The sequence below is a fragment of the Poeciliopsis prolifica genome, unplaced genomic scaffold, assembly GCF_027474105.1.
Source record: "Poeciliopsis prolifica strain line A6 unplaced genomic scaffold, Auburn_PproV2 SCAFFOLD064, whole genome shotgun sequence".
NCBI classification, from domain to species: Eukaryota; Metazoa; Chordata; class Actinopteri; order Cyprinodontiformes; family Poeciliidae; genus Poeciliopsis; species Poeciliopsis prolifica.
In genome coordinates this window covers 79397-106698 of record NW_026562439.1, presented here as the reverse complement: position 1 = coordinate 106698, position 27302 = coordinate 79397, and the positions used below count along the sequence as shown (strand labels likewise).

Here is a 27302-nt window from a genome sequence, read left to right as displayed (position 1 = left end):
CCTGCAGTAGTAACATCCATTTGTTGATCATGTGACTTGTGTGATGTGAAAAAAGTGTTTCTATTGCACTGTTGCAAAATACATTTAATTTGATATGAGCGAAAAAACACCTCATGCTTTCACAAAAACGTTTTTATCAAAAAACAACGTATTTCCACTAAGCACATTTTGTTCGTAATTTCAAATCAGGCAATGTCATGGTTAATGAAAACACAGCCACAGCCTCCACTGAGACAGAAATGAAGAACAGACTCCTTTAACTCAAGCGGAACTGTGGCTAAAAGATGCTCCTCTTTTCACACCTCCTACAATTCTCAGAATAAAAACCAGAATCTGAATCACGTCTAACGAGAGGCTCTAGTTAAAGGAGAGGCGGCTTTAATGCTGCAACGCTTTAATGCTGCGCCGCGTTAATGCTGCGCCGCTTTAATGCTGCTGTTCTTTACTCTCAATTAACTGACCTCGGCGGCGCCTCATCTGACGGTTTCTGTCATCAAATGGATGAAATGAGGAACGTTGTGTTCATGAAGCTCTTTCTCACACACACACACACACACACACACACACACACACCACACACACACACACACACGCAATCAGCAGGCAGCAGTGTGAAACTGAGCTGTAATAGCTACCATCAATACTGATTTCCAGAGCTTGACACGGCCATCATTACACCGACGCAGCGGCGCTGGGTAAACACTGCGATAATGCATTCTCCTGTTCAGTTATGTTTCAGTAAAAGTCAAGTCTGGTGCAGATGTGAAGGTTCGTTGTCTCCGCCGAGGAGAAACCTCACAACTGAAGCAGGAATTAGAAAAGTGGGTGTTTGCGAGTCCTTTTCTTGCCTACTTCCTGGTCTCTGTATGCAGATGCAGAGTTTTTACCTGAAAGCACACAAAGCTTGTGATGCACAGAAACTGAAAAGAAAAAAATTTACGCTGAAAGAGCAAGAAAAAAAATCAATCCTCTAGATGGATCTCTTTTGGTTTTATTATCAGTTAATATAACTAATTATTTACTCACTTTAATTTATTTTTTGCTTAAAATAAAAATTATTATTAGGAACAGAAGAATATCAGTCTCTATTAATAATAACAACTAGAAACTAGAGATTAGGCCTGAAATCTGGAGCAGTGATGGGATCTGACCTGAACCTTCAGAGTCACATAAAGACAGTTACAAAGTCGGCCTTCTATCACATGAAGAACATCTCTGGGATCAGAGGCTTACTGTCCCAGCGAGATCCAGAGAAACTCATGTGTATCTTTAGTCGCTCTGATTAGTGCGGCAGCGTCTCTGACTAAAACAAATTGTCCAGCTGCAGCTGGTCCAGAACGCTGCTGCTGGCGTTCTGACTAAAACCCGGAAGTCAGAGCACCTCACCCAGTTCTACAGTCCTGCCACTGGCTGCCTGTGGCTCAGAGAATCGGCTTTAAAATACTTTATAAATCACTGATTTATAAAGTATTTTATAAAGTATTTATTCAGTTTAGCACTGTTGTCACAGCAATCTTCCAGACCTCTCAGGTCTTCTGGTTCTGCTCTGCATCTCCAGAACCAGAACCGAACAAGGAGAAGCAGCATTCAGCTTTGACTCCAAAACAGCCGAAACGCTGAGTTCCTTTAAATCAGAGTTGATGTTGAAACATTATAAATGAAGCAATAATCAATGATCTGATGCAAAATGTAATGTTTCAGTTGTTCACTGTGTTTCTGTTACTGCGCTTTGCCCTGTTGCTGAAAGGCAATTTGATTTGAACTAAAAATATATATAAAATGAAACATTTATTTAAATCAATGTTTTAAAAAAATCATTACTCACTTTGTGTGTAGATATTTGAGGAAATGCACATTAAATTCAGCTTTGTGGTCCCAGTGAAAACTGACTGGTATTGTTGGTGTGTGTGTGTGTGTGTGTGTGTGTGTGCGTGCGTGCGTGTGTTCTGGATAGAAAACCTTTAATGTTCTTGGTCACTGAAAACAGAGATAAGTCAGAATAATGGTGAAGGATTTAATCTCCCTCATCATTACTCAGTCTCTGTGTTCAGTTGCTCCATCTTTGTCTCATCACGGCTCTCAGATTGTGGCACGTTTTCCTGGGGCTCGCAGCGCCAGCTGGTCCTCACCCACCTCCCCCCGCCCCGTCCTCCCCTGTTCACCGAGCTCTACATCGAAGGACACACACACACACACACACACACACACACACACACACACACGCACACACACACACACACACACACACACACACACACACACACACACACACACACACACACACACACACACACACACACACCCCTGTTACATAAGAAGCATTCAGAAGCTTACAAATCAGATTATAATCTCCACAAGCCAAACTCTCAAAGAGGATAGAGGTTAGTGAAGCAGCTTGGCCAACAGGAACAGCGATGCTGGTAGAGAGTTTGGTTTCTAGTGCAAATATCTTAACACTGAAAATAAAGCAAAACTAACTCACAAGTAGCTTTTCAGCAAGAAATATGTTTGTTTTAAGCCAATAATTTCTTAGTATTGATGATATATATATAATTTTAACTTCTTATCTTAGTTTTATCTTATTTCAAGTGTTCTGAGATATTGGTACTATAAACCCAAATAAGATTTGCCCAGTTTGTCTGAACTACATTTATGTAGTACATTTTGCAGAAATGGCAAAACTAAATGTCTAAATCAGGGGTGTCCAAACTTTCTAGTCATACAGCTAAAACTCATCCAGTCAGGATCAGTTGTTGCTGAAAAATATATAATTCATAAAACAATTTACCCACTTATTTTACCCACTTAACAATAAACTAAAAGTTTACAGTAATTAAACAGAATAGTTGACATTTTATAAGGAGGAGGATTTTACAATTGGGGGCAATTTTAGTGGTGGAGTTTCAGTTACAAAAACATGTTTTTTTGTCTCTTTGGGGCTCAGATTTTGTTGGATTTAGTCAACTTTAAGAAATTAATTAAAAGCCATTTTTGGTCTTTTGAGTAAAAGTCACTAAACTGATGTGTTGCTGTTTGCTAGAGAATCCAAAACGTCTGGTAATAAAAAGACATACATTTCCCAGAAGAGCAAAATGAGTCCAGCGACCACACTGGTCAAAATTATGGCAGATGTTTCTATTTTATTTCCTCCGCTGCCTGGATTAGGGCAGCGTGTTCTGTGGGATTACCACCACCCTGAAACATTGCAGTGGGATAATTTAAGCGTAACCAGGAGTGGTTCTTGATTCATCCAGTGGACAGATCTGCTCTCAGGTCAGCCAGCATGATTACAGCTCTGCTGCTAATTAAGGGCTTAATGTGCTGGACGTCCCGTCGTATCCGGGGTATCTGAGGTCCCCTGGTGATGTTAGCGCAGTCAGAGATGCTGCTCAGCAGTGGAGGATGGATATTCATTCCCTCCAAGGTTTGCACATTTCAACTGATTATGTGACCAAAGTTTTAACATTTGATTCGGTTTGCTTTCACACTGTACTGTGTCGAATGACAGATTAATTGAAAAAGCTGTTTCCCTCCTCACCTGCGGGGGCGCTGCACCAAGAACCACTGAAGGAATCAACATAAAAACATTTGAAGACACCGAGCCCCTCATGGCGCAATCGGGTCAGAACCTTTGGCTCGTTTGTGGATTCCCTGAAGAAATACTAACAGATTATTCTTAAAATGTACATCAATAAAGTGTAACATATCTATTTATATTAATTAAAATACCATTAAGATGACCTATTTTCCTAGACAAAGCTGTAATTTAGTGAAGAGTGAAAATGGAAAATTGTGTATCGGATTTACAGGACTGCTGGCTGAATCCAGAAATTTTTCTCAAGTGAAAGTAAAAAGTCAAGTATAGTAAAAAAATATATTTTTCAAAAAAGTTACTCAAATAAATGTAACTGAGTAAATGTAACTAGTTCCTACCCAACTCTGGTTTTGGTAAATGTAACAGGGAGAGAGTGAGTGTGAGTGAGTGTGTGTTTGTGTGTGTGTGTGTGTGTGTGTGTGTGTCAGAGAACAGCTGGATTTATTCTCAGATTAAAAAGCAGACAGACTCTGTTTAGTCCTGAGTTGAGGTTAATCTGCATTGGTTACAGTTACTTTTAATTATGGATATAAAACTAGAGAGGAAGAATAAAACATCATTTTATTCATCATTTTATGGACAAATCAATCACTTTGATTTGTCCCATAAAAACCTGAACACTGGATGTGTTTCAGCAGGAGGAAGCAGGCTGAGGGTGTTTTAATGCTCTCAGGAGCATCAGGTCCTCCTGGTTATTGTCCAACAGAAGGAGCTGTCCTCCTGACAGCCTCACTAATCACTCCTGTCATTTTTAATCTCCCTCCTCCACCGTCAGTGTATTTAAGGCAGGGACCTCCATGTGCCCGGCCTGGATTAGACGGGTGAGCAGGAAACTAGGAGGGGCCAGTGGGAGGCGGCGGCGACATGCACATTGGGCCCCATGTGACCAATGCTAACGCTAAAATTGTGTTTTTCACAGAAAACAGATTCATGTGAAGCTATAATATATTTATGTTCATTAACTAGTTAATTTGACGAGGCTGTGGCTCAGTGGGTAGACGTCTTTCATAAGCTGTCGGTTCAATTCCAGCTTCCTCCTGCCACATGCTGATGTTCCAATGAGCAAGGCAGTGGAATGACAGGTTGAATGCAGTTCAATGTAAAGAGCATTGAGGTGTAATTAGAACATTTTGGAGTGCTATTTATAAAGTTACACCAATAATTGGTGTCATTTAATCCATCAGTGGAGAAAAAAGTTCATTGTTCAAAATCATATTTTCATCGTCACATCCATTCAGTCAGAATATTTAGTTTGAAAACATGTTTCAAACTAAATATTTAATAAGCAAGCAAAATATTTAGTTGCTAATATTAAGTTATTTTGCTTGTGACAAAATATTTAGATTAAAACAAAATTGGTAACTAAATATTTAGCTCTGAACTAAATATTTAGTTAGCAAGCTAACTATTTAGCTCCAATCAAAATATTTATTTCTAAGATATCTAAATGTATATCTAGCTCAGAGATAAATATTTAGCTGATATGCAAATTCACTTCATCTTCAATCAGATGAAGAGCATTTTCAAAATAAAAGCTGGGTTCTGTGAAACTTCTGGTGAGACTGAATAGCTCCGATGCTGACGCTCGGTTTTGCTGTCGATCCGTTGGTAAACGTCTGCATGGCTTTAAAAATGTTTTTACAAAAGGAAAACAAACGATGATAAAGAGACATGAAGCGATTCAGTCCCTGCACTGATATGAAAAGTTTTATTCTGCCACATGTTCTTCGTCTTCTAGTTTTTAAAATTCTGCAGGCTGAATGTCTAAAAAAGGTTTTTTATCTGTTCAGTCTATAAAGTGACAATAGCAGCACGTTTGTCCAAACTAAGGAAGCAGATAAGAGAAAAACTGCAGATGGAGCGATAACAGAAGTCCAGCCAAGAGACGACAGAAACTGAGAGATCAAATCAAATTCTCAGGATTTGTTCCTGAAAAAGATGAAAAAGATTTAGAAACAGGAGAAAACTGAAAACAGCCGCTCAGTATTTTCACCAGCTTGACGGCAGCAGCGGCTGCATTGAAAAACAGAACATTATTGTGGAAACTTGTGTACTGACCTGACAATAAGTCACCAAAACACTCAAACTCTGCAGCATGTAGTTGATAAGATTCTGCTGAGTCAGCACCATAATCAGCTTTAATGGCCAAGAAATTTGAATATGGTTCTGTTTTGTTCTCAATTAAGACATTTATGAATTGTATAGAAATAATTGTTGGAAATGAAACTTTTTTATGTAAATATATGGATACATATAGTGTTTCTGCAAAAGAGGAAGCAGAGGCTGCAGTCAAAGAGACACTGTGGAGGAAGAGACTGTCCCTGCTGCGCCAACTTGACGGTTTGTGTCCAGGATGTGTGTGGTCTGCAGAGACATTAGCTTCCCCTTTTCTGACTACAGACTAGCAAAAGGCAGGGCAGAGTGGGTAGGCCTGTCATGATGACGATAAATTGTCCCAGAAGTTATTGCGATAAACGATAATGTTGGCAATAGCATAATATTTCTCCTCACATTCTCAAAGATCCAAAATAAATAAACAAAACAACAAATAAATAAATGATGTTGTCTCTCTAAACAACATCATTCATCCAGTTTCTTATAGTTTGTTTAAATTTATCATGCTCTTAATTGATTAAATGCTTATTGCAACAGACCTGGGCATGTAGAGGATGACAGGGTGGCGCTTCATGGTAAAATGTAATTTGTAGCATTTGGAGAATTACTTTCATTTTAGTGTAATTGTAGAAATCGTATGAATTTTTAATTTGGTGTGAAGGCAACAATCCTGATCTTTAATATTTGCTGCTTTTGAATGGTCCAAGATCAAATTAAGAGAATAAAACCAAAGAGGGAAGAAAAACAACAACAAAGCTGAAAGTATTAAACTGCAGGCAGCTTCACTTTATTCCTGCATCTGCTTTGGCAGATGCAGGAAGAGATCACACAAGGCCCTGGCTTATGCACTGCAGATATTATATTGTAATATTGTTGCTTCATCTTCTGTGAACTGTGTAATCTATTCCGGAAGTTGAGCTTAAGCTGCAGTTGCTCTGTGTGTCACACTGTGCCTCAGTCTTTTAATAGCATTATGAGAGCGTGTCTCCCACAGGTGTGAAGGAGCTGCAGTTTAAACTCTGCTGCTGGGTGTGCCAAGAGTTTCCATTAAGCTGCGTGGGCAGATCTGCGTTTCTGCAGAGAAAATACCTGAAGGCGACCTGCAGATCCTGCACTGAAGGATGCAGGCCAGGAGAGAGAAGCAAAACACTCAGATTTAATCCAAGTTTGTTGATTATTTGTCTCTTTCAATCAAAGAGTTGATATTTATAATAAAATATACTTTAGGATAGATTCATACAGTAAGATTATAGATTACAGGCAAAAGAAATATTTAGATTTGACAATTACGACTGGATTAATGGAGAGATTATTATTGAAATAATTGATTAATTATTGACTGGAAAATACAGAGTCTAAAAATATGCCTTTTGCTGAAAGAACAGGACAACTAGGGCTGTAATTTGGCCAAATCTGTACAAAAATGCATTTTGGTTTTAAGACAATAATAAAAAACTTTTGATATTGGAAGTATTTTATAAGCTTCAGATTCATCTGCTGCTACAAATGATCAGGCATTCACCATAGAAATGCTGCATCGTCACATTTTAGGTAATAAAATGTTCACTTTCTCATTCAAAAGTAACGTTATTGTAGTTAATTGTTTAAACGGCAAACAAAAAATCTGCAGAATGTTCCACTTATTTAGCTCCAAATAGTCAATTAATTATCAATCAATAACTAAAAGAATCATGAGCTCCAACTCTAGAAAGGATTGCTAAATATATTGTGAAGTAGAGTTACAGACAGAGAGCATCAAAAATATTTCCTGCCTTTATGACTGCAGATTTAGCACCAACTCTCGTTTTCCATTCATTGCTGGACATCAGTCTCTGTGACGCAGGGTGGAGGTACTGATTGATTTTCTTTTTGGATATAGCAAAATGGTAATTTTCATCACATGAAACAAACCACATCTAAACGTTTATGTAATTAAATAATAGTAATAATCAATAGCAGTGTAGTGCTGAAACTCTCCCCTTCCTTTGTGGCACAGCTAGCTGATGAGTTAGCATAACATTTGTAATGTCAAGCAAAGGATGTTGTTTCCAAATCAGAACAGAAATCCTGCCATGTCTTCAAGGTTAATTTTGATGTGCTGCTCTGCAGAATAGTTCATCAGTACTGGTAACAATGGTGTGAAATTCACAGTGTCAAACTGCATCGGTACCGGGTGTGCTACTTTTCTGGATCATCACTAACTTGTTTGGTTTTAAATCTTATTAATGGATCAGTGGATTAATGGATCAAACGACAATCTGGGAATGAAATTTCAATCCTCTGTTAATGCTCAAAAGAGCTCAAGCAATCATAAGCTGGTTTTATGAGAAAGTAGTTAACGGTTCAAGCTTTCAGCATGCTGAGGGGAGTGAAGCATTTCCATGGTGTTGCATTAGGTTAGATATTATTCCTGAGCCTTTGCTGCAACCAGCATCAGTTTCATCACGTGTTTGAATCACTCAGTGTCTTTTGAGAATTTGTTCAAATCCTACATGTGCAGCAGAAGAAAAACATGCAAACTCAACTTAGCAACATTTTTACAACCCATATTTCACACATATTTAATTGTGTCCTTTCGCGATTACAAGCAGATGACTTTGTTTTCAGTTTGTTTCTTTTGGTGGATTTGTTGTTTTTACATTTCTGTTACTCTGATTATTGAGCATACTCGTAATGTTTTAAAAGTTTTTATGGACAGGAAGATGACGACGACGTTCAGTAATTGAACTGTGTTGAGGCCTGTAGCCTCTGTGTACGGCGCGGCTGTTTTACCACCGAGCCGTGTGGCGCCCACTCCCCATCATTTTTGTTCAAACGAGCTGATTAGATGAGTCTATCTCCATCGTGCAGGGAGCTTTATGCCTCCTTTGCATCACCGCTGTTATTTCCCTGCAACCGGCTGATCTCCTTCAGGTTCACTTCACTCTGCCGTCTCTGCTGCTCGCTTCACCTTGTGCTGTCCTTCCCTGGAAAGCAGATTCAGCCAGAGCAACGCGGCGCCGTTAGCATCATGGCTGCGCAGCAGTGAGGGTCGGCTGCTGAGCGAGACGCTTTAACCGAGTCCCCTGTGCCTTTAAGGGACCGAATATTATAGGTCACAGTGAAAAATAGACATCACTGTTTGGGGTTTTGTAAGCCTGTCATAGAGAATAAAACTCTAAATAAAAATGGATTTATTCTTCATATTTTCACCATATAATTCATACATTTCTAAATATACTGCAAAATATTTAATTTGCAAGTTAAATGTTTAGTTTCAGAACTAAATAATTAGCTTGTAAATGAAATATTTATATCCACAATATATATGTAACTTACAAACTAAATATTTAGCTTACAGACTACAGATTTAGCTTTCAGATCATTTTCTTAGGAAGCAAAATATTTAGTTCAACTTCAAAAAAGTGGCATTAAAGATCCATTGGATTAGGAAACAAAAGCGGTGAATTTAAAGCTATTTTTCTATCCTTCATGACTTGCGGATCCTTTACTCCAAATGCAACATGTCCAAGCATGACTGCGGTTAAAGAATGACATGATGCAAACTACTAAAAATGCAAAATGCAAAATATCCAAGAACAAAAATCATTGTTGATATAGAGGCTGAAACATTTAATAAAAACATCTGTAGGTTGCAGTAAGAAGAAAGCCACTGTTGACCAAACGAAGCCATATTTGCTCTTTCCCACAACCAGGGACTAAATACACATTCACACCACACTTTTCAGATTTTGTTTTGTGAAATATTGTTGGAATTGATGCGTAATTCTCCTTCCAGTTCATAATTATTTTGTTGGTCCATCGCATAAACATCTAGTTAAATACATCGGCGTTTGTTTGACAAAATGGGAAAAGTTTTAGTGGCGTTTATATTAACAACAACTGTTACAGAAATGAGAAAGAAAGAACTAACAGACTGAAAAACTAACTTTTAAACTCTTGTGATTTAAGCTTTTTGTAGTTTTAATGCAAAAAGGTTTTTATATGAATTTATAATATTTTTCTTATTTAATTGCCCAGTTTTTTCTGAGCATATGACGAAGAAGTTATTTTTACTAACACGCCAGCAAAAATCCCAGAGTGGAAAATGTGGATTTGCTGCTCACAGTTTCTGAATGTCACAGAGAAAATGTGTTTGTTTTTTTTCCTTCAGATTTCCAGAGTACAACATTTAACACCTCAGACCAAAGAATAGCTGCTCCATCTGTCAGAGAAATGTAAAACAATGGCTTCATTATGCAGGGTTAAATATTTCAGCGTGACAAAATAAAAAGCTCGTCCGTTCTCTCATGCTGCCGCTCTGAGTTATCAGCTCAGATGTCTTATTAATATCTGCGAGTGCTGAGTGTGCAGCTTGGCCTGACTCCTAATTTCCATAGAAATCATGAACTATTTTATCTGTGCATGCAAATCATTACTGCAGCTGCAACCAGATAACTTCACCTGCTGGTTCCTTCATGGTTCATCCAGGAGTGAAGCAGTTCAGGAAAAACCGCCAGGAAATCCAAAATAATGTGGCCAGAATATGAGTTTAAGTAAATTACCAAGAACCATTTTCAGCTGAAATATGATCATAAATCTGACAGTTTCCCTTTACTTCATTTTATTATTTTCTTTGTTTTTAGTGTAAAATATAAATATGGCTAGAATTGATTGGAAGGTGATAAAAGTATAAAACAAATGTTTTCCAGATGGTAATTAAGATTATAGGTACAGATAATTGAAAGGATCATTTACTAAGAAATAATTTTATTGTATTGATTATCTGTTTACTGTCCTGTTTTGGAGATGAAGAGGTTTCTATTAGCTGGAGCTCTATTTTAAAAGCAACTCCTCAGTTTTTGTTGCTTTTCTGAGTAATTTGGACTCACCTGCTCACATCTTGTGCATCTCCTGCTGCTCTAGTCTGACAAAACGAAGTAGGAGAGACGTTCACATTGCACCTTCACCTGTTTCCATGGCAAACATGTTCAAGTTCTGTGGTAAAAAAAAGAAAGAAAAATCAATGACAGGACGTGAAGCTTCCCTCTGAGTCTGTAGATGTGCTTGTGCTCTGCAGGGCTGCCAGGTTATTAGGCGGTTTCACATGTGGGATCAAAAGAGACTCGGATGACTCACAGAAAATCTCACCAAGCACAAACTGCTGCCACAAGCTCAGTCCTTAAAACATAAAACCCAATTCTCTGTGCCACATATCAGCCCTCTGTGCTCTGCCACCTCTACAGGAACCGTTTTATTCGCTCCATTTAGGGACGTCACGGCAATTTCACAGGAAAGTAAGGAGCAAAGACACATTTAGGGTCTTAACTGTCCTTCATTTAAGAAAAACAACCTCTGCTGTCCAGGCGCTCTCCATCTCTACTGTCATACAACGTGACATTTCCCTGCAGCCAGTGTGTGGCCTTGTATCTCACTGCTGCCCCCTAAAGGCATGTAGCTGCATCACAGCCAGGCGCAGGATTCTGGCAGGATGACATTGAGGAGGCAGGAGGAGATATTTACAGCAGAGTCTCAGGGCCAAACCAGAAAGAAAAACAATAAATAGCTCGGAAATATGCTAGAGAAAAAGATCAAAAATGTTCAACTTTCAAACTCGGAAATTTCCATGTTTTTTGAGAATTTGACTATTTGAAAAATTTGGGGGGATTTTCTTTTTTTTTTTGATAAAATATTTTCAAAATTGATCTAAAAATTTTTAATTTTCTTGGCAGAAATTTACTCTTCCTTTATTTCTTTCTATTTACAATGAAATAAATATTTATACGCCGTCATAAATATTTCTCTACTTGTGCTTTTTGCAAGTTATTATTCAGCTTGTTGATGCGTTTGTCTATAGATCTGTTAGCTTAAAGCAGGAAAACTCAAATAATTTAGCTGTAAATTATTTAGAAAATACTACATTTCTTGCAGTACTTGTTCTTGAATGTTTTATGTTGATTTTGAAGATGTTTAAATAAATCCCCACGGTTTGTTTATTTACCTAGTGGCTTCTTGTTGTTTGTTTTGCAGAGAGTGAGCGAGAAAGTCGGAGGAGCAGAAGGAACGAAGCTCGATGTGGATTTCACCGAAATGGAAAAGGCATGTCTCAGTTCATTATTATTGTTGTTTATTATTTTTACAGTCTTTTTATTATTATTTTTGTCATGAATGAACAAATTTTTTCCTAAATATTTCTTATTTTGCTCAAAATCTCATACAGAAAATACAAAATAGGTAGAAATTTTTTTATTTATGTTTATACAATAACATGAAAATCATTTGCCCGTTACAGATTTTGTCCATTTTTACTTTTTTAAAATTCCTAAAGCATCATTACATTTATCTCACTATTTCTTCTGTCAGTCAGCTGAAATGTGTTTTCTGTCTGCGAATTGGCGTGTTCTGACCCGTTCTGACCCGTTCTGACCCGTTCTGACCCGTTCTGACCCGTTCTGACCCGTTCTGACCCGTTCTGACCCGTTCTGACCCGCTCTGACCCGTTCTGACCCGTTCTGACCCGCTCTGCATGCCTCCTGTTTTCTGTGTTTGGTTTGCAGAGGGTGGACACCACGGCTCGAGCCGTAATGGACATCATGACAAAAACCACCGAGTATCTGCAGCCGAACCCAGGTGACACGACACACTGCACTTTACTGTTCAATAATGTGTGTAAAATGTGTAACATTTTCTGAATCTTTGATGATAATCCTTACATTTCAGTTAAAACGGAGGCTTCCCTCTCATCCAGTCCAAAGCTTCACGCCTCGCTTTGTTAACTGTGAAAAAGTTTATTTTTACAAGATATACATTTTTTTGTCAGTAGCACAAAGTGTTTGTGTACTAGAACATTTAATTGGTTTAATTTTTATACATTATCAATAATTTATTATAGTTACAGTAAATTGTTAGTTTTTAGGAATTTGTAAAAAATTGTAAAACCATATTTTATTCTTTTCAGTCATTTGTTTAATAAATCATGCTTTATAATTAAATCTAAACTTTTACAAAACATGAGTTTTACAAACGGCCTCAGTTAAAATGCCTTTAAAAATATTAAATATAAAGCAGAAATAAACTTGCATTTTTTATCATTTTAGTGAGGATAAAAAGTTGAGTTGAATCCCACCATCATTATATTTTAATATAAAATTATTCTGTTTTTATTAAATTATGTGGCATTTTAGCTTAAAATTAGAAAATATATCAATGAAAGCCAATTTCATAATTAATGTAAAAATAACAAATTTTGCTGGGAAATAAATTGCCCCTGAAGTTGTTGCGATAAACATTAATATTATTTTTAAGTAATATTATTGCGACAAGGCGATTCGTATGCATTATGTGAAAATATTCTTGTTTTAAATTACAAACAGCAAAAATGGCAGAGAAGTAAACATGCTAATCAAGTCCTGTTTGTCTATTTTTTAGTTGCCGATTGATCACAAACATTTCATAAGTTTAATAAACCTCAGCGCTGTAACAGTTGGTCAAACAGTATTTAGATTTCCTGTTTCTCTGTGTTTTGTTGTCGTCGTCCAGCGACTAGAGCCAAGATGAGCATGATGAGCTCCATGTCCCGTATGCGGGGGCAGGAGAAGGGGCCGGGCTACACGCAGACCGAGACCATCCTAGGAGAGTCCATGCAACGGTTCGGCCGGGAGCTCGGAGAGGACTCCAACTTTGGTGAGGCTGTGGGCCGCAAAGCTAAAAGACACAGAACCGCTCCTCTGAACAAGAAAGTTGGTTTTTAAACTTGACATGTGTTGCTGCAGGTCTGGTTCTGATCGAAGTCGGAGAGGCCATGCGTGAGCTGGGTGAGGTCAAAGACGCTCTGGACATGGAGGTGAAGCAGAACTTCATCGACCCGATGCAGAACCTTCACGACAAAGACCTCAAAGAGATCCAGGTTGAGTGTTCTATTCACAGCAGCAGCAGCTCGAGTTGGGCTGGAGTCTGTCTGCTCACTGTCAGTTTGACGTTGGCAGCATCACCTGAAGAAGCTGGAAGGTCGCCGTCTGGACTTTGACTATAAGAAGAAGCGGCAGGCCAAAGTGACGGAGGACGAGCTGAAAGCGGCGCTGGAGAAGTTCGATGACTCCAAGGAAGTCGCAGAGCAGAGCATGTTCAACCTGCTGGAGAGTGACGTAAGTCTCACACAACCACAGACGGTCCAAAATGGTTCGGGGCCCTGGGCAGAAACTGATTGGGCCCCCTGGGTCTGTTGAGACCCTCACCAGCTGGAATCTGGGTTGAGTTTAATTGGCCAAATCTGAAGTCAAACATGATAATTGCTTTTTTACATCGTCGGTCACGATTGTTGCCATAAATGATTATATTGCTGTTTCAAGTAATATAATGATAGTGCAAGAACACATTCTTAAAGATCCATAAACTTTAAATTCTAATGAACTTTTCATGCTAGAACCAAGAGACATTTTAAATATACAAAATAAAACAAAATGTCAGAAATAAAATTAAGTCCTCCAAAAAAAAGGATAGTTGAGGCCAAAACACCAGATCATTACGATCACTTGATTTATTGCTTATTTGATTTATTGCTATTTTTTTGGATAAATTAAGAAATTTGAACTGAAAAGAATTTGTGAAGAAAAATAAAGAAAAGTTTAACTTTTTGCATCAGTTTGTAACTATGGTAACAAGCATCAAACAATCCAGTTTCTTTGCAGCTACATTAGTAACATTTATGTGCTGAATCCACCTAATTTAATATAACATGATTCCAATTCTTAGAAACAAACAAAAATCTTTAAATTGAAATTTACTGAGCATCTATGCGGGTTTCTCCATCAGGTGGAACAGGTGAGCCAGCTGGCGGCGCTGGTCCACGCTCAGCTGCAGTACCACACCCGGTCCGCTGAGATCCTCGCACAGCTCTCCAGCAAGATCGACGGACAGTCAGTACCAGCGCCGGTCACCAAAGAACGACGGCCGTTACACTTTTGAGCCGTATCCTGATGAAACCAAACGTCTTGTTTTCTGCCAGGATAAGAGATACGTCCACCAAACCCAGGAAAGAGTTCGTACCGAAGCCTCGTACGTCTCTGGACTTCAGCATCAGTGAGAACCACAATGGCGGGATCCACGGCGCTCGCTCTCCAGGTGAGGCTCCGCCAGCCGCCACAACATGCTCATTCAGCATTTTATCGTCTAGGAACATTTCTGGACTTTTATTTCTTCATTGTCAATTATCTGCCTGTCTTTCAAACGTCTTTTTAAAATATTTGTATTATTAATTTTCAAGTCAAAACAGTAACGATGCAAAACCACAAAATCTTACCAAATAATTTTTGTTCAGTTTCTACTGCATATATCTTATTGCACTTGAAATAAGAAAGAGATACATTATAAGTACCATTACTGCAAAATATAGCAGGTTGTTTTAAGTAAATATTTCCTTAGTATTGATGAAAAAAGTTCTTGTTCCGCTGGCAGATTACTTCACTTATAACAACATATTTCTCCCATAAGTGAAATAATCTGCCAATAAAACCAGAACTTTTTCATCTGTATCAATAAATTAAAACAAGCTGCTATGGCTTGCTGAAAAGTTAAGTAAGTTTGTTTTATCTCAAATGTACTACGATATTTGCAGTAGAAACTAGACAAAAAATATTTCTGTAAGATTTTGTGTTTTTGTAGTGTTTCTGAAAATAAAATAATATCTGGTTCTGTCTTTTGTATAATTGTAAGATATTGACTTTTAATTTATACTTACTAGTTTTACAAACAATATAGTAACATTCCAGTTATAACATATAGTCAAAAATATATTTACATACTGTATAAAAATATAACTAATATGCAAACCTGGAGTAAAGGGTGCGAGTTCCTTCAAACACATGAATGATGCAAACTCCAAAACACACACACGCACGCACGCGCGCGCACGCACACACACAGACACACACACACACACAAAAACCTAATTCAACAAAAAAAAAACTGCTGCTATCAGCAAATGGAAACAAAAAACTGCAAACACAGAAAATAGAAGTAAAATGCAAAATTATGGAAATATTAAAAGAAACAGCAATTATGAACATTTGCTCCATAAAACCCAAAGTTGGAAATCCTCCAGTCCACTAGGGGGAGTCTGGAGTCATTACCTACTGAACTATGCTGTTGTTGTATAACACTGAAAAAGACAAAAGTCTTTTACAGACTAGAAATCCTGTTAATGTCACCCCATCTTTACTGATTGTCTGGTTCCATACGATTTGGTGATTGGCTCCCCCTAGTGGTCTGGAGCACTTCTGTTTTCTGTCACAAATTTGAAGCATCTGCTTTTATGTGTGCAGTAGCGATATTGTGATGTTTCTCCAACATTCTAGAGTTTTCATTCCTGGAAATATTCAAGTTTATTTTTGAAAACTAAAAAAAAATTACAATTAATATATTAATGTATAGAAAAATAAATCCAACAGATAGATGTAAAACAGTCTCCATTCTATATAAAACTAATTACATATGTTAGAAAATTAAATTAGGACCTTTTCTATCATTATTTTTGCAGCACTTATCAAACAACTCCTCATTTTCCCTTTTCCTTTATGATTTCTGTTTTCCCTGCAGGTGCCAGGTCTCCAGGTGAGCCAGGTCAAACTTGTTCCCACATCTCTGTTCTAATCACTTCATTCTCAATATTTCCTCCATTTACACTGAAAACTCATCAGTGCGTCTGCCTCTTTCATTCCCTGACCTCCTTTACTCCCTCGTGCCGTTTCTCCTCTGTTCCCCGTTGCAGCCAGGTCTCCAGGTGAGAGTTTTCTAAGACAGTGTTGCTCTTAAATGTTTTGAACCAACAACAGAAAATCAGGTGCTGTCTGCTCATCCTGCAAAAGGAATCCTGATTGATAAAGACCAGAACGTTTTCACCAGCAGACGAGCATTTGGTGTTTCTGTTTCCATGACTGCAGTTTTCTGATTTCATCCCTTTTCTTTATTTTCCCACTTCTCCGTCAGTTTGCTGTCCGGCCTCAGTTTCGCCCCACGTTCTTGTCACGTTAGACGTATCATCTCTTCGTCTTTTTCCGTCTGTTCATCATTTCCTTGAGCTAAAAGTTTGATTGCTTAAAAATATTTTCTCCTTTCTTCTTTGCAGCAAGATCTCCAGGTGAGAAAGAGTGACTTGGGAAGGGATGGAAAGTTTCTCGATCTTCATTTTTTCCTTCTTTGTGTCTTTGGAGGATAGTTTTTTTTTTTGTTTTGTTTTGTTAACTTTTTGCAGTGCAGTGCTGTTTCTTTCTAAACCTTCTTTTCCCACCAATCTTTGTTTTATTGTTTATCTGTAACTGAAATCTTTAGGAAATGTGCTTATTCCCTCTGGGTAAAATAAAATGATGTAACTCCCGGGTTTATTTGCATGCAGCCAGAAAGTTTTCCCCCTTCAGAGCCAAGAAATGACTCAGTGGCATGAAACGGTGCTTCAACAAGTTCTTGAACTTTTCCATATCTAGTCATAATATAACCAGAAAATTTTCAATAACATTTTATGTGATAGACAAACACAGAATAGATCTAAGTACTGAAGCGCGATTACAAGGATGCAGAGTTATAAAAATCTGAAAAGTGTGGCTTGACTTCATAGGTTTGCTGAAAGTTTAGGACATATTTTTTAAACCTACCCTGCTTTAAAGGGGCAGTATTATGTAAAGTCGACTTCTCTGCGCTTCACATCGTTATTCTGTCATCAAAAACAAACCTGGAGATCCCTTAGTCTCCATGGCAAGCATTCAAAACACCTCAGTGAACCTAGCTCCGCCTTAAAGCCGCAGCTCCTCCTCAGAGCTGCAGTCACACATTCCCTCCCCCACTCCTTCAGACTAGCCAGCAGCAATTAGCAAACACCTGGTTGAAACTACGCAATATGCTGAGCTCACTTTATGCTTCTCAGTGCAACGCCAGTAGAAAAGTTGCTAAAGAGTTAAAAGAGGAGGGATGTTTCAGAAAGAGCAGGAATTTCTTAAAGAGACAAAGGCCAAATTTCAAGGCGTTAAATTACAAAGTCAAATTTCTTTTAAGTCATATTTGGTATATAGTTTTATAACTGAAGGTTACATGGTCACTCAATTGTGCTATAAAGTGGCACCATGTACCTGGAAATCACATAATACTGCCCCTTTAAACTCCTCCAGGACTTTCGTCCTGATCCATCTGCGTGTTCCTTCTTCAGGATGCTGGTTGTTCTCTAATGTTTGTTAGAATAGAACCTGGGTGAGTGCAAAAAAACATGGAATGTGATTTATTCTCATTCAGAAAAACCTTATTTGTAAAAAAGACCCTTTGAGGACCAGAATGAAATCAGCTTTTAATAAATTTTGGATTCATTAGATGTCTAAACTGGAGGAGTAAATTACAGGATCATCTGCAAATAAATGAATTTGACAGTCAGAATGGACATATGGAAGGTTATTAATGAAGACAGAAAATAGCAAAGGACTAAGAACCTTGTGATATTCCTTTTTCAATGACATTGAAATCAGAGTAAAAGGAGTTAAATAAAAAAACAGATTCCACACTTTTCACTTTTTTGGGCTGCAAAATTTGTAAAAATTATTAATTTTTCTTCCAATTCAACATCATGCAGCACCAAGTGTTAGTTTGACATCAACTCTGACTAAAACAGCTTGTGTTTCAAAATATGGAAAGGTTTAAGAATACAGGACACTGTATCAACCCAGCAGAGTCATCTTGGTTGGTTGAAAGACTTTTAAGCTGCCCTAATTTGATTTTAAAAACACATTGAAGGTTTCCAGATTTCCTGGGTTTCTGAGGGTCTTTCAAAGCTTTCCTTTGCTTTTTCAGTCAAGATGTTGACCAACTCTGTTAAAGTCTCCTTTAGTTGCTAATCCTCTCCCATAATTTAGTAAAGTCATTCACTAATTCACTCTAGAGACAAAGTAAGTGGGAGCATCTTCTCATTGAAACTCTAAAAGTGCATTTCCAAAAATGTTGAGGTTCTGATTCAAAATCTGTGAATCTGATCATAATTTCTCATGACAGAAGTATTACAGTTGCTGTGTTTCTTCCTCTTTTTCTTTCTTACAGCCAGGTCTCCAGGTGAGTCTTTAATGTGATTCTCATATGGAGCTTTTAAACCTCTTCAAGCTTTTTCTGATCCTTCGTTTTCCCCTCCCAGCCCCGTTGGACCAGCCCTGCTGCCGCGCTTTGTACGACTTCGACCCTGAGAACGAAGGTGAGCTAGGTTTCAAGGAGGGCGACATCATCACCCTGACCAATAAGATCGACGAGAATTGGTACGAGGGAATGCTGCAAGGCAACTCGGGCTTTTTCCCCATCAACTACGTGGATATCTTGGTGCCGCTACCCCAGTAAGACGTCAAGACTAACCAAGACTACAATGAATCCCGGCCTCCAGTTCCAGTGTTTCCACTAACCTTTTCCCAAACATTCTTACTAACACAAACTCCACTTTTTCCGTTAAAGCGTCAAAAAGCAATGACACAAAATAAATAGATGTGAAGAAGGTTGACCAAAGTGCAGGGATGCACTAAGTAAGTGTGGAAACTTTTACTGAAAACGTTGTGGGGGGGAAAAAACCCTGCATTGACGTAACGTCTTCTCTGTCTCACTTAAGGTACTTTCAAGCTTCTATAGTCATTTTTGCATTTCGTCTCTGTTGTAGTCAGCTGTCAGTCCATTATTAGTTTATTAGAACAGCTTTACTGATTCATGCTTTTTCTCAGTCTTCGTATTTTAGAAGGTAGAAGCTTTTCTCTCATGTTCAGCAGGCATGACAAACGAGTCAACATGCTGTCTGTTTGTTCAGCATGAAGCTCAAATCATTTAAACAAAAGTCATGTGGTAGGTTTTGTGTTAAATTTTCCTCCTTTTAATAATGGCCACTCTGACATTTTCAATCATTTTCTTAAGATATTCATGCAAAGAATGATTTGACTCAGATCAGTTTTAGCCAAAATCACAGGCATGTTTGTCAATTTGCTCTTTATTTTTCACGCAGCAAAGCATTGTGGAAGGACAGACGGCTGCATGTTTGATGCAACATAGTGAATGGGGAAGGTTTTTACCTCTTAAAGGAAGTCATAACATATAAACATCTTTTATGGTTTCTCATTTTTTCAGTAATCAACAAAATATATGGTTGAAGCATTAAATCCTTAAATATATGTCCCAGTAGAAAAGATAGTTCATGTATTGTGACTGAATACCTTAAAAGTCTTAAAGTGAAAGTTGGATTTTTATTGTGGGGTTTTGTAGAGTTGTTATTGGCAGTCAGTATCTTACTTGACAGTTTGGAGAATTAGTCAAGTAGTTAGATGTTTATATTCCTGATCTTATTCTGAAGTAGGGACAATTCTGAATGGTCAGACCAAAGTTGAACTGTTAATGTGCGGTTAAACGGTTTTATGATGTTAGTAGGGTTATCTCTAACCCTAACCCTAACCCTACACCTTTAAGGGTCCACAAGAACACACCGAGTCAAGCTCCACCATTAGCATAAAAAAAGAGAACAGAACATCAATTTAAATAAAATTGAGCTAATATTACTTTATCTTACTTTACTTAGTTTTGTTTCACATGAGAATTTAGTAAACTTAATATATTTACTTGGATAAACTTCCCTTGATTGCTCTAAACAAATTTACTCCATTTTTCTAAGTATGATTACCTGTTTTCCTTTTGCAGTTTAGTATTTGCTGCAAGTGATTCATTAATTCCTTTCTTCTTTCACACCAAACAGTTTGGTTGGAAATGATAAGATGAAACTTTAGATTATACATAACAGGTGGTTTAAACAACTGTTTAATGTGGAAATGACATCAGCTTTAAGATTTATAAAACAAAGTTTGCATCAATTCAATTTCTGAATCTGGGTGTTTTTAAGATGGCAGAAATCCTCTCTGCAACGCTTATCTCTCTAATCTGAAGTTAAAATACTGACCGCTCAATACTAATAGCAACACCTCACTCTAAAACCTCTAAACTATCATTATTTAACTGCTCTTTGGAGCAATAGTTTCTCCTGCAGAGGCAGGCATCTCTTTGCCTACTAGTACAATAATTACCCTCCAGTTTACTTGTAGAAAACACAGAGAGGAGAATAATTGTGAATATTTTCAGGAGCACAAGATAATGTGCAAATAAAGGAGTAGACTGAGAGTTAATTTATATTTATTGAGGTAATAATAGTAAAAGTTTTATTTTCCCATATCTCAACAGAGCTCAACATTTGTTAAATTTATCTACCGTGCACCAGATTGTTTTCTAACAATCAAAAAGTCACGGTACTTTGTTTTCATCAGCTTGACGCAGCAGAGCACACATCATCTCTAAGGCTTTCTACTCTTCTACGTTGACGATGCATTAAACTTTCTGCAGATGTTTTCAGCGTATTAATGTTGATGCATGTAATTTTAGGGGGAAATGTGTGTATCTGGCTCATGTTCTGCACAGAAAGAAGTAAAGAGAACCTTTGCTGCTAGTGAGAACCGTTTCTGACAGTGTTTAGCTTAAAAACAATAATGGAGGGATCGGTTTACTACATTCAGCAGCACTACAGTAAATGATGCAAATTCAACTATATATAAAAAGTGTTACTTTTATGTCAAAGGGAAGCACAATTTTTTGTTGGCTGGTGACAAATCGTGCTGCAGTTTGAAGAGGTTGTGTATTTATTCATTTTTTAAGCTAAATTCTTCCTTCCTTCTTTCACTTTTTTTAAAGATTTCTGTGTATCTTTGCCCTCAATGAGGACTGTACAGCTTTTTCTGTTTTGTTTTCACCTTGTGTGTATAGTTACGCATCTTCAGTAACGTATTTTATTTTTGTAACTGTGTCAAAAGTATTCACAAACAGTATAGATGTGTATATATATATAGTATATAACGCAGAAGTGATGTTACAAGTTGGGAGTGAGGCGGGTGGAGTTTTCTGTGCTGCACATGATTGTCTTTGAAATATTTTCGTGTTTTGTTTGTGTTTTTGTTCTGTTCTTGCACTGGATTCTATGACTGTACGCTTGATGTAAAGATAAGAAATGTGATGAGTCAATGTAATTTATTCAAATAAATACCAAGAAATGGTTATTCCCTAAAGTCTCTCCAGTCATATGTGGACTGTGGTCTATTTTTATCTGGAGAAAATGCAAAGATGGCACCCAAAAAGGGAATCTTTGAAAGGAGTTAAGACTTTATAAAATCACAAAAAATAAAAATTTTGCATAAGAAGTCAGCTATTAGCAAACACTGCGCATTGGCAGAGCTCCTAATGCTTCTAAGAACGTGTAAACGCCATCATGGTGGAGTATTGTCATGATGTGCTGAAGGTGGAGTGTTGAAGAGAGCAGGAGCTTCTTAAAGAGACAGAGGCCATTTTCAAGCAGTCAACTACAAAGTTATTTTTGATGTATTCAGCATTTTTATAACAACTAAAATGAAGTTACTTGATTCTGCTATAAGTTAGTAGTTTGTGAATGGAAAACATGTAATACCTCCTTGTTTAGTTAGTGGTGATTTACCCATTAGATATTGGTTAATCTATTGATAAACAACAATTTAAAAAAATGTCATTAAAATAAGAAATGAGCTGGAAATAATCAATGGTCAATTTATTACAGATCACTAATTACATAATGTTAAATTACTGGAAAGTTTTGTTTTGTGTCGTTTTTTTTTTGGATAACTAATGATAACTAATGATGGATATTTGCCATGTGATTCAACATTCATCCAGAGTTGGGTAGCAAGTAGTTAAACTAGCTAGAGTAATTTTTTGGAAAGTTACTTTTAGGTGTAGTTGTTTTAAAGATTTTACTGGCCTTCATTTGAAAGTAGGTAATGAAAGGTCATCAGGCAAGGATTCAAACCTGTGAAACTATCACATAAAACCTGGGAACTAAACTATTACATCTTCTTTTTAAAAACGTGTTTGAAATAAATAAATCAAATCAAGAATTTAAAAAATTAGGCAAAGCACTTCGGCGTTAATTCACACGGTTGGAAAGACCTCAAGATTTCCAAATATCTGATCAGAAAGCAGATATGACAGTTCACATCAGTAAAGGCCTTCAGTTCTCCACCCTTTATCACTCACCACTTGCAGGCAACTCCCTTGTTCAGCCCCACGTCAGCAAACACACACCTCCACGCAGCGCTGCAAGCCGCAGAACGCATCAGGAGAAATTACTGCAGGTCTTTAGATCAGCATTAGAGCATGTCATTCACACTGTCACACAAGCTGATCACAGCAAACATGGACTCAGCCTACAGTTTGTTTGCCCTGGTGTGTGTGAGAGATGGGTCTCCAAACATTTATGCAAACTGAAAATACAGTACCGACACTGCACTATGTGTACAGGTGGATACTGTGGATAAAGGGCGTCTCCTGTTCAGTCTCGTTTACAAAGTCTTGCCAGCGCCTGGATCTGCCGGAATCGCTATCGACTGCTTGCCAAAATATTAAACCCAATCAAAAAGCATCTGGTCTGGTGAGAGAATTTTATTTTCTGAGATCAGACGACTCTGCTTTCCTTTGCTGAAGGACTGAAGTTTGACTTATGTAGTTTGGTATGCTTCATTTTGGTTACTGAATATTATTTTACATGTAAGAGTAGGTGCAGCAGGAACTTAACTTTCTTCAGAAGTACAACCTATCAAATGATCTGCTGGTCATCTTCAACACAGACATTATTCAGTCGGTACTGTGTTCGTTCATCTCTGGGTGGGTTGGCTGAAACGAACACTCACCCAGGACTTGTACAACTTGAGGGTCCAGAAAAGAACAACTAACATCTCTGCAGATCCCACACATCCTGGACACAAACTGTTTAGATTTTCACCTTCAAAATGCCACCACATGGATTTACACACTTCCATGAACCATAAAACTGACGTTACTCAAATAAATTTGCTTAATAAAAACTGGCCAATTTTGAAAAAAAAATTTTTTTTGATAAAAAGTGTCATTGTTTACTTTATTGTGTCAACAAACTTATTCACAGCTGATTTTAATGCAATTTCTTATTTGATGGAAACAGTAGAGAAATGATCTCGGGAAAACAACAGAGCAAAGTGATTTTTTTTTTCTGAACTGTCTGTCAACAAGAAGGTCAAAGCAGCAGCGTCTGACTCAGCGCCACAACCCTGGTGGTCAAAGCTCATGGGGAAAATCTGCCTCCAAGCAAACAAAGCACACCAACCTGGCTGCACACACACACTCCTGCATCTAATATAAGATTTAAAGCACCAAACTCTGCAAGTCTTTGGAGGATGACGGCAAAGAGCGAGAGAGAGACATGAGAAAAGCAATCCAGTAAAAAGCATTCCTCAAATACTCCTTCCTGGTGGGTGGCCTGCTGGATGTGCCACTCCAGACTTACTGCACTAAGAGCCACATGCTCTATGTTTTTAGTGCAGCTTCTGAAGGTGTTTCTTTTTTTAAATCCAGTCAGACTGGCCCGTCTGGATACGTTGTCTTCAGTGATACGTTCAGTTTGCATGTGAAGGAAGGGGAAGCAATGCTGCGTGCCCGATCCGCAGCTCAGCTGGCCAGCCGTGGCAAGCTGAAACTGGCAGGGCAGGCAGCCACTCCATCACTTCTGACACTTAAATCAGCAGCAGCTCTTAATGCATGAATGGCACGCTGCATCTCTGTGCTGGTAAACCCCCAGACCGCAGCAGACCGCAGAACACCCACACCAGTCGCAGCAGGCATGCTGCACACCGTCACCAAGGCTGCTCAGACAGAAAGGATCAAACTCTGGTTTCACCCACATAATGAAGAGCCTTCAGACTGGCTCTGCTTTGCAGGACCATGAACAACTTCTGCAGAATGCATAAAAAATATGCAAAATAAAGGATGTGAAACTTTTTGCTTCACATCAAACTTTTAAAAAAGTTATACTGACGTTATAATCTTTGAACTTAAAGAACAACAAGGCATCAGCAAAGGCATAAACTAGAGATCAGGCCTGAAATCTGAATGCACTGATGGACTCTGACTTGAACCTTCAGAGTCACATAAAGGCAGCTACAAAGTTGGTCTCCTATCACATAAGGCACATCTCCAGGATTAGAGGACTAATGTCCCAACAAGATCTGGAGAAACGTATTCATGTGTTTATTTTTAGTTGCATTGCACAGATCTGTAACAAACTTCCAGAAAACTGCAAAACCGCCGAAACACTGAGTTCTTTAGATCAAGACTAAAACCCACCAACAACAATGCATCATGTGGTTTCTGGTTGTAAGTCAATTACAAAATACTTGTCTTTTCCAGCAACCATTGTACGGTGAGTACAGCGGTAAAAACCAGCTGACCAAACGTCGCAGAGCTTCATTTGAGTTGCTAGATAACGGAGGTTTTTGAAACAAAAAGACATTCAATTATTTCCAGAATTTTATCAGTGCTTGCGCTGTTTTTAGGAGCAAATGGAAATATAAAAATGTGAACTTTGAATAATACTTCTTCCACTTTAGACAAAACACATGGTACTTATTTGTTAAAACCCACCTTATTAATGGGAAGGGTTGCGACACATGCTAGAGAAAGTGTTAAAAGACGCAAAAACGAAAATAAAGCATAGATTTGCTTTTGAATTAGTTATTTTGGCAGAATAATACCAAAATACTATTTCCCTCTTTGACGACGTTTAGCTCGTTTTAGTGTTTCTATCTCTCACTTTGAATCCTTCGTCTCGGTGTGTCCGCAGACTGCCTCATTTAACCTACATTTCTTTTGTGTGTTAATTGTGGCTCCACAGACACAAAACGATCAGACCAACCTTTCCCTCTTTCAGAGGCACACCTCAATGTCTTTGTATTCCACTTTCCATGCATTCAGTCAATTTACATAACGTCAATTCACAAGTGTCATCACTGAATTGAAAAAAGTTTCAATTTGATGACCCATACAATCCAATTAATCCTAGTTATCACACTGTGGATTAAACCCAGTTATTTATTCAGATTGCACTGAGTCATTGACTTGCAGCATTCACTGCAGGACATCGCGACAGCAGACAATCATCAGACATCAATTCCTCATACTGAGCATGCATGTAGTGACAGGGGGGAGGAAAAACTCTCCTTCAACAGGAAAAAACCTCCAGCAGAACCAGAACCTGGCTCACTGTGAGCAGGCAGATCAAGAAAACTCAAATAGGACAATTACTTTTCAACACAGGGTTGGATTGTTTTAGAAAGCCTGTTCCCATAATAAACAATTTAATGAAATCAATTTTATACTTCATCTTGTTGTTTTGTTTTTGTTTGAGGCATTAAAGTGTGAAAAAGCTTCCATAGTTATCTAATTGTACTGCAAATCTGTATTTGTTCACATTAACCATAAAATTGCACAATTTGACACTGAGAATAAATCTGCGTAATGGAAACACACCAATGTTGATAAAACTAAAAAGTTTTGGTCCCAGTGAAATTGAGTAATTTCACAAAACTGCAATGGAAACAATTTTGTTGCATCACACGAGTCACATCATCAACAGCTGGATGTGTCCACTGATGCAAACCACAAAGAAGACAATGACAGGAAGTAGTTGGAGGATGATGGCACTGTGTGTCTTTTAATGACTTATTGCAAGACAAAACTTGTTCACATCGGATTTTAATTGCATTTTGTATTTAATGGAAACACCACAATTGCACATTTGTTTTTTCAACGTTAGCTGTACATTGACAAAGTTTTGCACACATTTGCAATTAGTTCAAACAATACACGTTTGAACTAATCTTTAAAAGCAAAGCTACATGCTGAGAAACAAAAGTTTCTGCAGAAATAAAACATACCGGCAGAACTGCAGATCCTTCACAGTGACACCGACTGAGGAGCAGCTGGTTGTGGGAGCGTGCCATTGTGTGCCGCTACATGTTTTTGTGTGGTGTTCATACATAGTTTCTCTATTCAGCAGGGAAGCCGGGCTCTCAACACCAGAGCGAGGCAACTAATACCCCTGTCTGTCAGAGGCGCTCAAAGAGCAAGTGATTGGAGATGACAAACAAGCGGTAAGACGGGTCAGGCAGCTCTGAGGCCGAGGCCGCAGCGGAGACGGGAAGAAAGAAGCGTGCATTGTCAGCGATGATGAGGTTCCAAATCGGGTTATTAGTGGAACCATGAGGGTCTCTGGGTTCCAAACAGGCTGTTAAAAATTTTAAATGTTAAAAATTAAAGAATGTTAGCATCAAAAGCTGTTTTTAATTGCAACCCCCCCCCCAAAAAAAAACGCAAAATATTTGAGAAAGGTGTTCAAAATGGTCTAATTTTAAAAAGCACTTATTGAATATTTACCAATATTTTAACAATTTGTTCATAATAAAATGTGGCACAACAAGCCCTCTAAAACATTTATGATTTTGATAAGAACCAATACAAAAATGTATTTGATGCCCTTGTTCTACAGGGACAAGGCCCTGAAGAAAGACACGTTATGAACAATACACTAAGTAAACAGCCTCCTCACCAGCCTATAAACCTATTTTTATGATCAGGACCAGCCTGGTTACTGTGGTTCTATATACTTCATTGTTTCTCTTGCGGCTCGATTCGTTGCTCTTTGTTACCCAATAAAACCACCAACCATGTTTCCACAATAAACCTG

The 27302-nt window shown here is 38.0% G+C and overlaps 1 protein-coding gene and 1 long non-coding RNA gene across 6 annotated transcripts in view; one reads left to right on the top strand and one right to left on the bottom strand.

Moving 5' to 3' along the window:
• Window positions 1–21786, top strand: part of LOC129351085 (endophilin-A1-like) — a 34486-nt gene extending 12700 nt beyond the window's left edge. The window contains exons 2-11 of one of the 4 annotated variants that reach the window (XM_055019873.1): window positions 11720–11788; window positions 12247–12319; window positions 13229–13372; window positions 13462–13595; window positions 13675–13833; window positions 14501–14604; window positions 14694–14809; window positions 16283–16297; window positions 16455–16466; window positions 18849–21786. In XM_055019873.1, coding sequence (XP_054875848.1) covers window positions 11720–11788; window positions 12247–12319; window positions 13229–13372; window positions 13462–13595; window positions 13675–13833; window positions 14501–14604; window positions 14694–14809; window positions 16283–16297; window positions 16455–16466; window positions 18849–19045 — 1023 coding nt within the window. In that variant the 3' untranslated portion in view covers window positions 19046–21786. Of the gene's footprint in view, window positions 1–11719; window positions 11789–12246; window positions 12320–13228; window positions 13373–13461; window positions 13596–13674; window positions 13834–14500; window positions 14605–14693; window positions 14810–16282; window positions 16298–16454; window positions 16467–16811; window positions 18795–18848 lie in introns of those variants that run through there. The other 3 variants (XM_055019874.1, XM_055019876.1, XM_055019875.1) reach the window with 3 other exon arrangements.
• Window positions 1–27302, bottom strand: part of LOC129351086 (uncharacterized) — a 59609-nt gene that overhangs the window by 9318 nt on the left and 22989 nt on the right. The window contains exons 3-4 of one of the 2 annotated variants that reach the window (XR_008604691.1): window positions 10582–10687; window positions 8618–8676 (exon numbers count right to left, since the gene is read on the bottom strand). This is a non-coding gene — a long non-coding RNA (uncharacterized LOC129351086). Of the gene's footprint in view, window positions 1–8617; window positions 8677–10581; window positions 10688–27302 lie in introns of those variants that run through there. The other variant, XR_008604692.1, reaches the window with a different exon arrangement.